Raw genomic sequence first — 16,510 nt, 5'->3', positions numbered from 1 at the left:
AAGAGATACACTTGTGGATAACGATCTGTGAATGACACAGCTCAGAGATTTTACTTTTGTCTTCCATTCAGAGTGAAGCTGCTCCCCAGAAAAGGAGAATAAATAGTTGTGAACATAAAACCCCAGAATGAACCAATTAGCACCAAAAAGACGACTCTCTTTTCATTTCTTTCTCCCCCCTAGATAAAGTAGAAAAACCTTGATTCCTGCCCATTAGTAACTCTATGACTCATGCTTGATCCACTTTGTTTATCCACCTTCAGTCGGCCGGTCTGCTGCTCCCGAAGACGAGGAGGACGAGGAGGAGGATGAAGAGCCGACCGCTGACGTAAAGAAAACCGTGGACGAAGCAGAGGATAGAAAAGAGGAGTACGATGAAGACGAGGAGGAGGAGAAGGCCTCTGTGGATGTGAGCAAACCTGTGGCTGAACCAGAGGAAGAGGCGGCAAAGAGCGATCCCACAGGTCAGACAGCGGGCGTTAACGACACCTACATGAAGACGTTTTTTATGACTTTAACCTTCAGACTGACTTCACCTGTACGCTCTGTGCTTTCAGTGTGTCCCTGCATGCACTCTGCCAAGACTGACGAGTCTGCAACCAAGACTGAAGAGAAGAAAGGTGATGTGATAAAGTGTATTTAAAGACACGCTCCAGGAGAAGAAGTTTGTTTTGTATTGTGTGGTATTTAGTTTCCTCTTGTTTAGATCATGGAATGGAATCGACCCAGAATGGGAAAAGCGGTTTTGAGATAATGGATGGATAGTTGAGGGTCGCTGAAAAGGCCTTAAATCTACGCATCAGATTTAAAGTTACACTGTTTTCCTTTATGTTCATTTCTTCAGACATTGTAAATGCTTTGAGATTGGACGGATACATAAAGCTTCAAAAACACAATATAAAAACAAACAAAAAACAAGATCTGTGCCGGGGTGTAGCATGCTCATTTATCTCGGCTTGTGCTACTTTTGCAGCTGCTGCTCCTCTTTTTTTTTTATGTGTCTGGAAACTTCAGACCCCAAACTACTTTTTGTCTGAGTTCTTGCCTCAAAACTGAGATTACACTAAAGTCTCCATCCTGTTCTTAAAGCTAGAAAGCATTTCTTTAACTTCAACAGATTAATTACTCGACTTCTCTGGAGCTCGAAGCAGAAGAACATCACAACAAAAAACTCTGAAGTGTTTGTTTTTAAAGTGTGACTGTGTTTGTGTTTTCAGAGGCTCCGAGGATAGTGTCAGCTGTCAGAAGGAGAAAAGGTACTGATGTGAAGTGTTTCATTTGAACAGGATGCAGAAACGTCTCTGTGAGTCTCCCAAACAGAGACGACGATAACAACGTTGATGAATTAGTGTTTCAAATGCAATCTGCGTCTTTTGGCTTAGCGTGCACTTTGATTGATGGAGCCGGCCACAGGCTGCATTTGGAGAAAGTGCACATTTGCAGGTAGAATTATCTGGAGAGTCTTTAAAACGTCTTACTAATCCGTCTTTCTATGTGACTGCAACATATAGCTAGTGAGAAATACAAAGAAGGGGTTCATATTTAGTTGTACTTTCATGCATAATCTTTACATTTTGAATTTTCAGACCGTGAAGCTGTGGAGCCAAAAAGGAAAGGTAAAGATGAACACATCACTTAAAAAATCACATAAAAAAACAAGACTTGCAACACTATGGCGCCCAGATATATACTTGTTTATTTTTCTACATGCATTTAAGGCTTAATATGCGATTTTTCACACTTAAATGTAATAGAAATCAAGTATATCCTCTGAAAATAACTCTGTGAGTCATGACTGTCTACAATGGGTGTAACACCCGAGTCCCACTGTCTGTGATGCTTTCAGTTTTCCTAGCCGTAGCTTCACTTTGTTTACATCGCCAGGACGGCCGGCTGACTCCTCCCCTCGTGTATAAAAGTTGTTTAATTGAGGGACTAGAGAAAAGAAGAATAACATACTGTACTCACTGCTTAACTGTGTTTCTAGATCACGCTCATTTCAGGTAAATTTACATGCAGTGTGAAGATACGAGCAGAATAAAGATCGCTAGCATTAGCATGCTAACACAACAATGCGGCGCGAGTTGTTTTGGTTTCATGCTGGTGCTCAAGGGCGACATCTGCTGGATCAAAAAATCACATATAAAACCTTTAAAGAACACAACGTTTGGAGCTCATCAGGAGCTCAGCAGATAAAGACGTTAATCTTTGGGAGCTGTAGTGTCTTTGTGCATCATATCCACGGTGTTCTAACAATAATGTAACGCTTATGTCTTAAAGTTAACAAATTAACTTCTTCTTCTATGTGTGTTATAGTAAATTAAGTGTTTTGTTTGTGTTGCAGCTTTACCCAGAATTCCTGGCCTGGGGGCGAAAATCCGGAGGATCAAGAGAACCCCTCTTCTCTTAAGAGGTTCGTTCGGTTCTTCTTCTGTGAATAACGAGGCTTACACTGAGTTAAAAAGAGGAGGTCAACGTTTTGGGATGCATGCTGATTCACTTGTTTGTGTATTGAATGTGAGTCCGCAGCCTGCAGCCGGTTAGCTTAGGAGAACATCGAGATTGAAGAGATGATGAGACATGTTTTTACATTCTGAACTGAGCAAGGTTAGCTTATCCCACCTGTCTCCAGGCTTTATGCTAAGCTATGCTAAACGACCTCTGGCTGAATCTTTATATGTAACTCAGTGTTCAGACAGAGTCGTCAAAATCTTCAAATCCAACTAAGTGCTTTTCCCAAAATGTTGAATCATCCCTTTAAATGAAGCTCAAACTGTGAATAACTTACTAGAACACTTTAAAAAGAACATTTTCTTTTTTTTTAGCTGTGCTTGCTCTTCGCTGCTGTAACACGTTATGGGATGAATAAAGGTTCATCTTATCTTATTTTAAGTCGGTAATTGTTTTTTGTACCAATCGCTGTTATTCCGATACTGTAGGTTTGTGATGATAAAAACTTTTTCACATCCTCTGTAACAACATGTATTAACTGGATGTTTTTTTTTTATTTTGAAATCAAAGCAAAGAAAGCAGAAAAGGCCAAGACTGAAAAACCAGGTAAGAGAATAAACGAGTCACTCAGAGCTCACATGTTTCTGTCATAAGAGAACGCAAATGAGAACGCAATAAGCTTCTGTAAAAAAAACATAAACCACACAGATCAACTTGTGTTCTTATGGGCAAACAAACAGAGGGTGACGGGGATGTTTTTTTTCAATGTGTTGATTTTTCTTTACAGAGACGGAGACCAAAAAACAAGAAGAGGCCCCAGAATCTGGAGAAGACGGTAAAAGACCGTTTTTTCTTATCACACCTATACAAATGTAAATATTCAATATACTAAACATTGTTCCAAATGTACAAAACAAGACCGGAAAGTCGTACTTTTCATGCTGTCAGTCGTTGAAACCTTTCGAGTCGCTTTGCATTGTAACACTGAATGTGAGTTTTAAAATAGTGTCAACACATTTCACAAACCGACATGTCTTCTTTGGTCTGTGTCAGTCGGCCCCTGCAGACCTGCACCCGTCTACTGCCCGTCTCCACCTGGCTGGTACGGTAAGTTGCAAAGTTATCAAAGAAGAGAAACAATCTCGACTGATGTCTCCTCCTTTTACCTCAACACATAAATGTCTGACAAACTCTTTGTCCTCCAGTTCATCACGTCGTCACAGACAACCCGTACCCTCCTCCAACAATGCAAGGTATCCACACACAGCCGTCACACATCAGACAGAAGTGGGTTCAATACCTAGAAGAGACGTTACTGAAATCCTTCACTTCTCATTCAGCTCCCTCTGCTCCTGTCCTCACCGCTCACCCCGTCCACCCGGGAGCTCTACCTCTTTATCAGCAACAACCTCCTCCAAACATGCAGCCGCTCTACGCTCACTATCAACCATATCCACTGCCTGTGATGCAGCCTCCGCCTCCGCCTCAGTCAGAACCGGTACAGCCTGCACCTGAAGCAGAACCAGTCCAGACAAATGCCACTGAAGCAGAGGCTCCAGCTCAGCCTGAGATCCAGACTCCACCAGCTGTAGCTTCGGTCCTGGGTGAGAGGACTGAGTCCATAGTTTGACCAACTTCTGAATGTTTTTAATGAAGTTTAAACAAACTCTTAATCCGTGATGATCCTCTATAACTCTACTTTTATCAGTTTTTTACTGAGCGCCCTTAATTCAACAGAAACACACATACAGTATATATGTATATGGCCTGACCGAAATGGGATTTTTGGGAGGATAATAAGTGACCTTTAAAATAGTGAATCACTTGTTGAATTTGAATGTAAGAAACGTCACCTCACACTGTTAAAAAAAGTGCTTTTACATGACACTTTTCTCTGTTTTAGAACCAGACGCTGTAGAGGAAGAAGTGAAGGCTGCTCCTGCCAAAAAAGGTACGACGTGTGTTTTAAGGTTTTCTCACTTTTACACTTGTATTACTGCTGTGAATTCTGAATAATCTGTGATTGTTCAACAGCTGAAAAGAAGAAACTGAAGGCTGCTGATTCAAAGAAAGGTACTTTACTCTTTACTGCTTTATTAAACAGTGAACTGGATCACTGCCAGTAAAGAACAACAGCTGCATCATTTAACAGTGTTTTTAGTGCATTGACACAAGGTGCTGTATGAAAGCGTTCATTATGGAAAATTAACTCTCTGCTTCGCTCTAATTATCTCCTCAGAGCCGACAGCAGCAAAGGAGAAAACAAAGAAAGGTACTTCAGCTCGGTTGTTTGGTGTTTTCTTTGGCGCACACTTGAGTGTTGTTAAAAATAATTGAAAACCTTGCTCTGCTGTAAATACACAAACTGAATTACATGACAAAGTAAGAATTCAAAAGCATGACTCAGCACATTTTTATCCTTTGAAGACGCTGCCGATACAAAAGAAAAAGCCAAAGCTGGAGCTGCAAAGAAAGGTGAATACACACTGGAACTAACCCGGGTTAGCTTAAGCATTACTGGAGTTTAATTTAATGTATAAATAATAACCTTTTACATATTTTCTGTTACAGAAACTGCAGCAAAGAAAGAGAAACCAAAGAGTGCTGCAGTGGCTAAGAGAGGTAATGATCCTTTAGGGAGATGTTTAAGTTCTTAATTCAGGAAACTCAATTAAACGAGAAAACAATATCTAGGTAATATTGTGCTGTTAAAAGTAAGCATGCAATGTTTGAACGCCTGAAAATGGCTTCAGGATTTTATTCATTTCACATCTCTGAGTTCATTAAAATGTATTCTTCTACAGAGCCAGCTGTGAAAGAGAAAACCAAAACTGCTGCAGCTGTGAAGAAAGGTACATCATCATAATGCCAGAGGGTGTCACAGAAACTTGATATAAAATGATATAAAAACATACACAAAGACCCTCCCTCCTCCACCCGACGGAGGTTCTAATATTTCACCAAGAAAACAATCGATTCAGGCCAGTACTCACGTCTCTTTGTTATTTCAGAGCCTGCAGCTGCTCGACAGAAGAGGAAATCAGCCTCTGAAAAGACAGGTACCTGCACATGCCATATTTGCATAAAGTCAATCACTGTGTACATCGGTGACTTGAAAGATGATTGGACGCTAATTGGTTTTGCGTCTCTTAGAAGCAGCACCTGTTAAAAGTAAAGCCAAAGCTTCTGCAGCCAAGAAAGGTAAAACCCAACATGCATGAAGTCACCGACATTTTCAACTTAAGTCTTCTGATTTTTGCAAAAGCTCAGGATTCAGTGAAATAAAGTTCATGTGCTTTCGATTTAAACAGATGGAGGTGCAGAACAACGTCCACAACCGATCCGCCTGCGATCGAGACTAGAAGCTGTGAGGAGGGCGAATGTGACGGCTCAGGCGAAGGAGGAGAAACCTGTGAAATCTGCGTCTGAAGCAGGTAACATGACATGACAGTGTCTTTAATACAGGACCCAAATGATTTAACTTGAGCTTTCAGGATTTGATTAATTTGTGTCTTTTATAAAAATACATTTTAATGTCCTTTTTATTTTCAGCCAAAACAAGATCAAAGTTATTGGCAGAGAAGAAAAGTAAGTGTTTATTTAAACTTAAGCATGTATTAACACTCAAATGTAGACTCTGACCTGTAAACTGTATAAAACATGGACGTCGTCTCAGTGACATCACCCACTGGTTTCTGAATCAGCGTTATGAAGCCCAGTGACGGCAGGAGCCATTTTGGAAATGCTGACTCAAACTGACTTTTGGTCAACACAGTGACAGACAGAGAGGCGGACCTTGAGCAGTGGAAAGAAGTTGAAACAGCGACAATGAGCCAACCTGTCATTAAGCTCGACCACGCCCATAATTATGCAAATGTCTGGATTACGCCTAGCCCTGATATAATCCTTACCGATAAATAAAAAATAAGCTGCATTCACACGTCTTAATGCTCAATTCTGATTCTTTTGCTCGGTTCTGATTTGTTTTTGTTTGGCTGTTCACATTACTTTTTTAATATGGCCTGTATCAGACTCCTGTGTGAATCCAGTCAGATTCAGGTCACCTGTACCTGCTGTGCGAATTCAGCCTTAGTGTCTAATTTTGTTTTTTTGACCTTATTAACCATATATATATTTTTTAAAATTTATTTAACCAGGTTGTTCTTATTGAGATTAAGAACATCTGGGGGCGCCGGTGGTATAGTGGTTAGGCCGCGCCCCATGTACAGACGCTGCAGTCCTCAAAGCAGATGGACTGGGTTGAAATAGGACCTGTGGCCGCTTTCCCGCTTTTCAATCCCCGCTTTCTCTCACCCCGATTTCTGATTCTATCCACTGTCCTATCTCTAAATTAAAAAGGCATAAAAAGCCCCAAAAAATAATAAAGAAGAACCTCTTTTCCAAGGGAGACCTGGCCGAGACAGTCAGCGGCACAAACACAAAGTTACAGAAATAACGAGGACACAAAGTACAATTTACAAAACACTACATTTACATTCAAAGAGAAAAAACATCAATGAGAATCTGAGAGTTAGCGGATGAAACAGTCAAGCTAAAAGCATCGACTATAGAATCTGATTTAAAAACATTTAGGACACCAGCTCTTTGAGCTCCTTGAGTCAGTCTGCAACAGATTCCAGGCTGAGGTTTGCAATTTGGGAAAGATATGTTAGTTAGTAAGAATAATTCAAAGGCATATAAGACATGAACAATATTTAGATTCATCAATATTCATATTAATATGTGGGGAGCCTTCACTTTAGAATCCATGTTCTGCTCATGTTGACGGCTCCACAGCACGGGAAGAAAACAGAAGAACAAAGGAATGAATGTCTAATAAACACAAGTCTAGCAGTGGAAGTGTTACATCTCTGCTGACATATTTCAGGACAAACCACATGTGTTGGAAACATAGTCAGAGATTACGAGATTTAATGGGCTGTTTAATGCCCGATAAATGCCGTAATTAGCGACATGTCAAACTTTATTACTCCGAGAGGGGAATAATTATGCAGGAATATTAAATACACTGCACAGCTATGGAGAGTTATTTGGCAGGCTGTAATATGGCTGTCTCTCCTCTCACAGGCAAAGCTGAGAAGGCTGAAAAGAAATCTGTCAAAGAGGCTCAAGGTTTGTACGCAGTCGGAATAAAAAACATGATTTTCACATGTGCACGAGGAGATGTGACACTGACCGGTTTCTCTCCTTTTTCATATTTCAGATAAAGAGAAACAACCGACACAAGCTAGTAAGTATGAGAGCTTCAAAGTTATTTCTCTTCTGTGCAAAAAGTACTTTATTAACATGGTATTTTCCAGAGGTCAAATGTCTCTGTGGTTGTTTTGTTTCCATGTGGACGATGTTTCATTAAAAGCAGCTTCTGTGGAGGAAGCCCACAGAGCTAATTACATCGCTAATTCAACAACACATGCACTGCATGCACAAGAAAATGTTGCAAAGCAAAAAGGACAACCTGAGAGTCATAAATGTCCCTTCAAGATTAAAGATTGAAAGATTATATTTTCATTGTGCAAAACAACAAATCAAGGAATTTACAATAAACCTGAACTCTGACTGCCACCTCAGCAATTTCTTTAGTATCAACATAAACATGCTAGTTGCTGTATTTTAATAAATTTGGTTGGAGATGAAGTGAGAAACACAACCTAAAAGTAGAATTTTGTTTAAATGCACAGTTCGTAAATTCCACCACCAGGGGGCCTCTCAATCAAAACAATAACAAAAGATGACATCGGCTGGCGGGGAATCATGGGAGTGATCCTCTCTGCTAGCAAGCTTAAACACACGAGGGTGACACTGCCTGATCGGAAACACAGGTTTACATACAGGTCAGAGTAATTATAAATCAGACACAGATTGGAGGGAAAGAGGCGGCAAACTGAACAATGAAAGAAAGAAACACGAGACATCATGCACAAGCAGCAGGATTACAAAAACATAATCCAACATAAACACGCTGGTTTGAAGATGTTTAGCTGTCCAGGTCATAAAAATACTCAAGAACTAAATGTTCAACTTTTCTACCAGATTCAGAGTCTTTATTGTCCCACAAGGGGACATTTGTTTTGCAGCAGGAGCGCACAGAAGACAAAAAAACCACAAGGACAACATCACGGAAAAACATAAAAATCAGACAACACAAAAAAATTGAAAAACCAAATAAAATGTCGCAATAAAATCAGTCAAGAGCTCAAACCAAGATGGGAACTCCTACCAAGTTATTAAAGTGCAAAAGTGGAGGTGTGCAATGTGAAATTCAAGTGCAAAAAGAGTAATTGAAGTCTTTTAGTCTTCCTCACAGGGGCTCCAAAACGACGACCTGAGGGTCAAAGGTCAAACTCACTGTTGAAGTGGATGATTTGAGTTGACGAGTATAGCCTTAGCTTTCCTCAGGACCGGCTGGTTATTAAATGGTCAGAAGCCCAGTCTGACACCTCCCGTCGTGATGACTGACGTCTCTGCACATTTTAAATAAAGAAGTGTTCGTTTAAATTAACGTTTTACACCGTATGCTTGTTGTTATAGAGAGAGGAAATAGAGCCTCCGTTAAAGCCTAAGGTATTCATTTACTTTTATTTCCACTGGTTAACTCACTATGAACAGACGTCTGCGTTAATGACATCATGAGAGAACTTAATGAGATGAGTGAGGCGAGACTTCTGTCCTTTTGAACCGCCCCGAGTCATCTGAAGAGATTACGGCCTTTTGATGAATACAGCAACAATAATACTTTACTGGATTGATTAAATCCGTGAACCAAAACCTATGAAATTAGGGTATTAGTGTTGTGTTCTTAATGAGTCATCCAGTGGAGAATCAACACTTCCCCCCCTCCCCTCACACAGTACAGCACAGAGTGACTCCTCACTTTCCTCCTGTTACTGAGACACAGTAGATCCTGTTTCTGAAGGTGTGGTCAAAAACTTTTCATTTCTCTTAAACATAAAGACATTTTGATTATTTTATGCAAAGAGGAAAGACAAAACTTTATTCTGTAGAAATGTATTTTTTTTTAAGATGTCGCTACTTTGTGGACACGTTTAACCAAAGAGTGCTGATAAGAAATGGACTTGGCCATAATGTTGTCCACCATTGGTCCATGGATCATCTCAGATTTGGTGTTTTTGTTTGACATGAAGGGACCATTTTTGGACAACAGAATCCAGTTAGAGGTGCAGGGGATTAGCGAAAACAAAGCTAAATTGGCAGCTAGCCTTAGCTTGATTGGCAGCATGCATCTCCAGATCATTAGATGCTAATTTATGGCTAGTAAAAAATACGATGAGATCATATCAGATACTTTGTTATCATTGTTTGTATTCAATGGAAGTCATTGGTGTCAATCAGCCGGACTTGATATTTAAATGTCAGCATCATGTAGAGGTGTGAAAAAAAAAAAAAAAATTAGATTAGAATCTTCTGAGATTTTAAATTGATTCATAACTTCCAAAAATTGTTTTTTTTGGGGGGGGGGAGGCTAATCACACACTCCCTGCTAAGTACTAAGGCTAGCTCTAGATGACTGGAGTAGATCCTGAAGTATACAAATTCAAAATTAGACTTCGAATCATGACTCTAGAATCGTTTAGAATCGTAAGTAGATTCCAGCGCTACTTTAACAAGAGAATAAAAAAACACAAAAATGAAAAAGAACATCACATCTTCTGTTTATGAAACCTTTGATTTTACTGTCTGAGCTGTCCTTCCTCCTCCCCTCACTCACATGCATGAATACACCTCTCTCTCTCACAGACACACTCACACATTACCCAATTATAACTGTTTGATTGTGTATGTCTTGCAGAGGAGCCCCATACTGAAGACAATGCCACAGAGAAGAAGAAACCAAGTAAGAGCATGTAGCACGTGGTCAGTCTACCTTGGATGGTTATGCCATTATGGCTAATGAAATCTGCTGTTGAGAAAATTTAGAGCTTCGTCTAAAATAGACACACGTTGTCAAAAAAATGTTTTATTGAGATCTGCTGAAACTTTTACATTTTCACAAGATGTTTACACCTTTAATCATAAGTAAGTAGCTTCTTCCACATTTGTCTGTTACAGAAAAATATAAATATTCTCTTAAATATTTTCAGCTCATTTCATATTTTTATTCATTCTTTGAGTTTTTATTTATTTTTCATATATTTCGAGCTCAGTTCCCCCACCAGTATAATACACGTTTCCCCTCATCGTTAGTAATCTTTCCTTCTTGATCTTTCTGTCTTCACAGGCCAGAGATACTTCCAGTGTATTTACATCCCGGGTAAAAACGCTCAGTACCCTTTACGACCTTTCAGCCCGGCCATGTCCCCCGCCATGATGTCCCCCACCATGATGACGCCCGCGATCCGAGCCATGATGGAGCAGCAGAGAGCAGCGAGGGCGGCGGGACAATAAGACGACTTGAACTCTTTTCACCTCATTTCTAAAGTACTGTATCCTCCAGAACCAGCAGGGGGCGACGTTTTAATCAGTGGATTCCTTAAAACTTTTGAGGAAAAACACAGACACACAAATAAGAGTGGACACAACTATTTTGTCTTTAATTTATTTGATGTATTTTTCTCTGGATGTGGTCGAGCTCCTGGGGTTTTTTTTTGTTTATATTTTTCCTCTCAGCTGAAGCTTTGCTATGATTGCGTCACCGTGTCGTCCATACCACGCATTGTTGTGACTTGGGTATAATATAAAATCACCGACATCCGAACAAGGAAGTATTATGTGACTCAGTATGATGTATATAATGTTTTTAACTTAGGCTGAAATAAACAAACACACGTTTGCAGGTTGTCTTCAGCTCACATTTGTAGACTACTTCATCATAATGATCCCATGATTTAAAACAAGACACGTGTGCACTGTAAAAAAATCCAAACTTTAAGGTGTTTTCTTAGAAGTTACTCATCACACACACACACTATAAATCAACACAAAAATGTACCAATTGAGCTAAAAATACCAAAAATCCTGGACAGTATTTTCCATCATATGTTAATGGGAATTACATTTGGTACAAGATTTAGAAATGAACTTACATTGGAATTGAAATGTATGAAATATTTCCTGATAAGTGTGTTGCATTCTTCAGATTTTCTATCAGAGCTTTTTCAGCACAGCAGATAATTTCTTTAATACCCTGATGAGCAGCTTAAACATGTTAAGCTGTCTCTTTAATTCATAATCATATGTGTAATTTTTCTCTATCCCGCGTATGAGAAAATTACCTTTTGCTGCTTAGCTGCGTCTGCAACAGATTAGCATTCTAATATTGGAGGGTCAAATCCCAGGAGCTCCCACAGTTGATCCAAACAGCCTCCCTGTCTCTGATCATGAGAGTGAACGTCCATCAAGTCTCATCAACATGATAAAGACTGTTGAGGGATGAATAATGACGAGACGTTTTCTTTGCAGATTAACTAGAAAACTAGGCCAGTGTGACGACGCAGGTCGGTTCATTTCAGACATCTGTTAATCATCTGTCCTTTAAGTCAAAGGTAGAATCATTTTCTTATGTTGAAAGGAGATGCTTTGACATTTCAAATGTAATCGTGGATGTTTTTTATTCCCACACATGAATACTGAAGAAGTTGACAGTGACGCTTCACATTAAAGATAAACAAATGTGTCATCTGCATAACAAATGATCACGATACTTGTTTTAAGTTTAAAGCTATGCTGTGACTACTGGTGGCTGTGGGAATGATTACAAGAGGGGAAGGGATGAAGCCTCAAGAAATAAAACAAACAACTCAGAGAGGTATATTATGTATGAAACATCACTTACATAAACTTAATCCTGATGTAGTTACGTTAAAGCTCCTGTGAGGAGTTTTTTACCTGGTCATGAACAAACTGAAATTAATATAGTTGCCTCTTTATGACCTAAAAAAGCAAACAAGACAATCAGTGACCAGATTGATTTTATCTCTATGTTCATTTTTAATACTTGGAAAGACTGCCTTGTTTACTTTTTCCACAGCGAAGATTTACAGTTGAGTGATACATTTAACTTGTGAAAGGAAGCAAGATGGGATTTTTTTAAGATAACACGTACTACATATGCATAAGACAAGATCAGCAGAGTGCAAAGCGTAATCGCTTTGTCCACAGGGGGCGCCAAAAACATTGCAAACCCTGAGACCTCACAGGAGCTTTAACACAAGCAGTGTTTTTATTTTATTTTTTTTAATCAAAAACAAGAAACACAATCTTTCACCTTACCTTTACAGTAATTTTTGTAAATCTACATTTGCAGTTTGGCTGTATGTGTTGTTCTACCTTCTACCAGTAGGGGCGCTAAATTTGATGGGTTTTATTAGAAGGTTGGATGAATTGCTGAGTTGACAGTGTATGCTTCCCCTCTTAAAAAAACCCGACAATAACTAAAAAAACTGGGTTACAAAAATTCAAATTTCGATTAAAATGTTTTCTTAATGTTTCTCATCCACACTTTAGAAGTAATTGATGGTAGGTCAGCTTTTTTCTTATGATTGGGTTGCAGTTAATTGATTAAAGCCGTTTGAGATCAACACTCCTCGTCAGACGTGACATTTTTCAGAGACAGGGAGTCTGTAAAGGACATCTTTGACGTGACCAACTAATGAGACGCTGTGATGTCTGCGACAGACTCAGTGGATAAATGTCATTTTATTTCATGTTGACCATCAGCTTCTATATTTAGCCTGATGTGTCGTCATATTTCCAGATACCTCACTTGTTCACAGCTCCAGTTTTGTACTCAACCAACGAGGCCTGAAGCTACAAAACTGGTGCTGAGTGTTGTCGACAATTGCCTGTTGTCTTACTGAACAAAAAACGACTGAGAAGAACCAAAGGAAGGTTTTCACACCAGGCTTAATCCTGGGATAAGACCCACACAGGTCATTCACACTTACAGTTCCTGAGAAGTTCATAAAGTACAAGTGGTACAGATACAAGTATTTCATGTTTTTTAAGCTCAGACTTGAGTTTTAGTATTTTGGTACCACAGTGTAAAGCACTTGGAACAGTTGCAATAATCATGTATATTGAAATACCTGCATGCACACTGACTTTTGACTGTTGACACAATGAGTGCAGCAGAAGACAGTAACCTTTTGTTGCGTTTTGGCTGTTGGTCGACACGGGTTCCCGAGTGCAAACTTTTGAAAACAGCACCGTCTCTGTAGTCGAGTAACCTGGCAGTATGCAGGTCCTCTGAAAAGGGAAAGTTTTCATACAAAGCACATCTAGGTTCGGGGTCAAAAGCCATGTGCGAGTTTAGGCGGACAACAACAACAATGGCAGACTCCAGAGATCTCTTTTAACAAGGCTTCTCCAGCAAAGTTTATATTTAGTGCACCTTCACTTTGATCAGCGGAGACTTGCTTACAAATAGTGAACCCACCTCTACGTCGGCCAAGGGAAGCCAAACGGGTGATTAGCCATCAGCCATTTTTGTATGTTTACACCTCACGGCTGTGTAGAAGGGAGAGTATGAGTGCATGCCGAGTTGTTTTATTACAAAGTCACACCACCAACTACTGGCTTAGCATGTATAATACAGTGTTTTTAGTCGTTTCTGTAGATCTGTGGGCATGGCCGTTGATATGAAAATGTTGTACTTACTGCGCAAAGTTGGAACTTTTTGAGAACACAAAAAGAAAAACGATTCCGCTTTCAGTGGATCTGTATCATGTAAACGTGGAGTTAGAGCGGATATTTTGCCTGTGGAATTATCTTGGAGGTTACACAGTAGTGTGGGGCTTTCCAAACCCTTTCTTAATCCCTGATGTATTGCAGAGTCATCCTGCAAAAGTCTTAAGGCGTGTTCGGATTAAAACAAAAGCTGCATTCAGTTAAAGTTTATGTAAATGAGCGATTGCAGATCAAATGTAGGGTGTAAAAACTGGGGTTAAAAATGCCCTCAATCAAACAAACAAAAAATGGATCCTGCAGCTGTATGACACCACTACATGGAGAAGAAGAAAACAAAACAAACTGAAAAAAATGAGCATACAGCTAGCGTTGCTCTTGACCTGCAAAGACAGGTGAACTTCTTGCACATGCATCATTAGTAGCAGTAATGTTGCTACAAGCTAACAGCAAAAGCTAGCCCCTGGTGAGTTTGTAATTAGCAGTTTGTTTCCACCGACTGCACAACAAAGTGCTCGCTCTGATTGCACCTTTAAAGCCTGTGGTGTGAATCTGAGGTGGAGCCGGTCTGTTCCGATCTCAGCTAGCTGTTAGCAGTTAGTGTAATGAAGCACTTAAACCACAGGCTCTGGTTTTAATTGTGCGGCCATTTCACCTGAGCTTTGATGGTTAATACGTCTGAGTGGATGCATTCTGTGGGCCTGCAGGGTTTAGGGCAGCACGCCTGGAAAAAAAAAAGTGTGAACAGTCCTTTAATGAGATCTGACATCCATGAGCGGTAGAATCCTGCAGACCGTGTGTGGTAGTCGTTGACCTGAAATTGGTTTTTACTTTGAGTTTCAACTTTTTACTTTAACGATGAAATATCTTTAAGAATGAATTTTATTCCAGAGAGGAGATGCAGCAGTAAGTTGCATGAAGAACTTAAAACTTCAGATGTCAGCTATGAAAGGAGAAGAATTAGACCGTGCAGCTGCAGTTTTTCAACTCGTCTAATCTAGTCTCTGTATCAAGATTATTTACGAGAAAACTTTTGTCATAATGTGACTCATAAGAAATTGGAGACTGGGTTTGCTCTCGATAAAAACTGTGTTTGGATTGTTCTACATAAGCAGAAAAGTTTGTCAGATACTTTATGAGCGAGCAACTTTTTCCCTGCATGTTGTCACCAAACTGGCAGTTTTTAAAGGGTACGGTGTGTTCACTAGAAGATAAAAAAAGTATGACTTTGTTTCACTTTCTGAATGCAGCATTTGTTGATTCCCTGCAGAAACATTCTGATCCTGCAGGTTTTTCCATATTTATAATTCAGCGACTTTGGTGACATTTTCATGCGTTTTATTCACAAATATAAAAAGTTGAATGTTAAAAAGTCTAAATTATGACGGTTCTTTTATCTTATCAGTTAACATTAAAGTTTTGATGATGATTTTTGACCACTTGTGGCGCTGTAGAGCAACCCAAGAAGGACTCACAACACAAACAGTTCTTAAAACTTTTGCTAGATCTGAAACCGAAGTATCAGAGGTGATAATTGCGCGCCTGCCTATAAATGTTTGGTTACTAAAGTAACTTTGGTTCTCTGAGAGCTGTGCGAGATTTTGTAAGCAAGCTCTTCAGAATGGGGCCGTTTGCCTGGCACGATGTTTGGGTCGTTCTTTGCTAATTAAAGTATCTTAAAAGACTTGTGATGCTTTTAAAGGCCAGATGTGAGAAACTATTTTTTTTGTTGTTGCAAAATTGCAATCGTTTTTTGCAGACAAGTGGATCAAATGTAGGAATGCAGAAATAAAAGTGAAGAGAACTGAAAGCTAAATGAACAATGACGTTTTTAAGTCCTCCATGTTGAAATAGTACATGAAGTTTCCCTTTAACACACAAACAAACATTTTGCCAGTTAGCTTCAAACACGACTGTATTTGCTGTATTTTTGAGCATGAGATGTTTAAGTTAGAGTTACCAGATTTAAGTCAAGTGTTAACCTGGAGAGAACTGTGGAAGCTGCAGAGTAAATGTTGAAAAACTTGAGAGAACTTTGACTTTCAGAGGTTTTAACTGAAGCTCATGAAAACTCTTCTGCTCTCTTTATATTTGTGAAGTTTCTTCACCAAACAGTGCCAGTTATCCTTGGCTTGTTTTTCTTTTTTTTTGTCTTTTTGTAGAAATCAGAATAAGCCTGAAAATGTTTCACGGTTTAAATGTAGTGGGGATTTAGATGATAGTGTTGAGATTTCAGCCCCGCCAACCAATTCTTTCATCTTTCATCAGGGTCATCAAGAAACACATTGCAACCATCCTTTAAATAGGGTAGGCACGAAATTGAAAGAAAGTTAAAAAAAAAATCCAAAAGGTAAAAAAATACATAACGACAACCAATCACATACGTCCCCATATAAAT

At 39.4% G+C, this 16,510-nt stretch overlaps 1 protein-coding gene and 1 long non-coding RNA gene across 8 annotated transcripts in view; both read left to right on the top strand.

The window, feature by feature from the left end:
- The window catches only part of LOC132984676 (FK506-binding protein 5-like), a 28,635-nt gene extending 17,372 nt beyond the window's left edge, over positions 1–11,263 (top strand). For 4 of the 7 annotated variants that reach the window (XM_061051549.1, XM_061051552.1, XM_061051554.1 and 1 more), the window contains 24 exons: positions 264–464; positions 558–620; positions 1,218–1,256; positions 1,587–1,616; positions 2,345–2,413; positions 3,022–3,057; positions 3,239–3,286; positions 3,505–3,558; positions 3,657–3,704; positions 3,792–4,055; positions 4,355–4,402; positions 4,486–4,524; positions 4,691–4,723; positions 4,879–4,926; positions 5,023–5,073; positions 5,256–5,303; positions 5,463–5,510; positions 5,605–5,652; positions 5,763–5,885; positions 6,004–6,039; positions 7,540–7,584; positions 7,676–7,702; positions 10,280–10,324; positions 10,709–11,263. In XM_061051549.1, the coding sequence (XP_060907532.1) occupies positions 264–464; positions 558–620; positions 1,218–1,256; positions 1,587–1,616; positions 2,345–2,413; positions 3,022–3,057; positions 3,239–3,286; positions 3,505–3,558; positions 3,657–3,704; positions 3,792–4,055; positions 4,355–4,402; positions 4,486–4,524; positions 4,691–4,723; positions 4,879–4,926; positions 5,023–5,073; positions 5,256–5,303; positions 5,463–5,510; positions 5,605–5,652; positions 5,763–5,885; positions 6,004–6,039; positions 7,540–7,584; positions 7,676–7,702; positions 10,280–10,324; positions 10,709–10,875 (1,658 nt within the window). In that variant the 3' untranslated portion in view covers positions 10,876–11,263. Of the gene's footprint in view, positions 1–263; positions 465–557; positions 621–1,217; positions 1,257–1,586; positions 1,617–2,344; positions 2,414–3,021; positions 3,058–3,238; positions 3,287–3,504; positions 3,559–3,656; positions 3,705–3,791; positions 4,056–4,354; positions 4,403–4,483; positions 4,525–4,690; positions 4,724–4,878; positions 4,927–5,022; positions 5,074–5,255; positions 5,304–5,462; positions 5,511–5,604; positions 5,653–5,762; positions 5,886–6,003; positions 6,040–7,539; positions 7,585–7,675; positions 7,703–10,279; positions 10,325–10,708 lie in introns of those variants that run through there. The other 3 variants (XM_061051550.1, XM_061051551.1, XR_009674996.1) reach the window with 3 other exon arrangements.
- A 1,178-nt stretch (positions 11,264–12,441) lies between these two features.
- Positions 12,442–16,441, top strand: LOC132984675 (uncharacterized). The gene is made up of 2 exons (XR_009674995.1): positions 12,442–15,079; positions 15,127–16,441. It is a non-coding gene; the product is annotated as an uncharacterized LOC132984675 (long non-coding RNA).
- Positions 16,442–16,510: the final 69 nt, after the last annotated feature.

The sequence above is a fragment of the Labrus mixtus genome, chromosome 12, assembly GCF_963584025.1.
Source record: "Labrus mixtus chromosome 12, fLabMix1.1, whole genome shotgun sequence".
Lineage (NCBI taxonomy): Eukaryota > Metazoa > Chordata > Actinopteri > Labriformes > Labridae > Labrus > Labrus mixtus.
The sequence above is the reverse complement of the archived record's forward strand: the minus strand, read 5'-3'. Positions and strand labels throughout refer to the sequence as shown.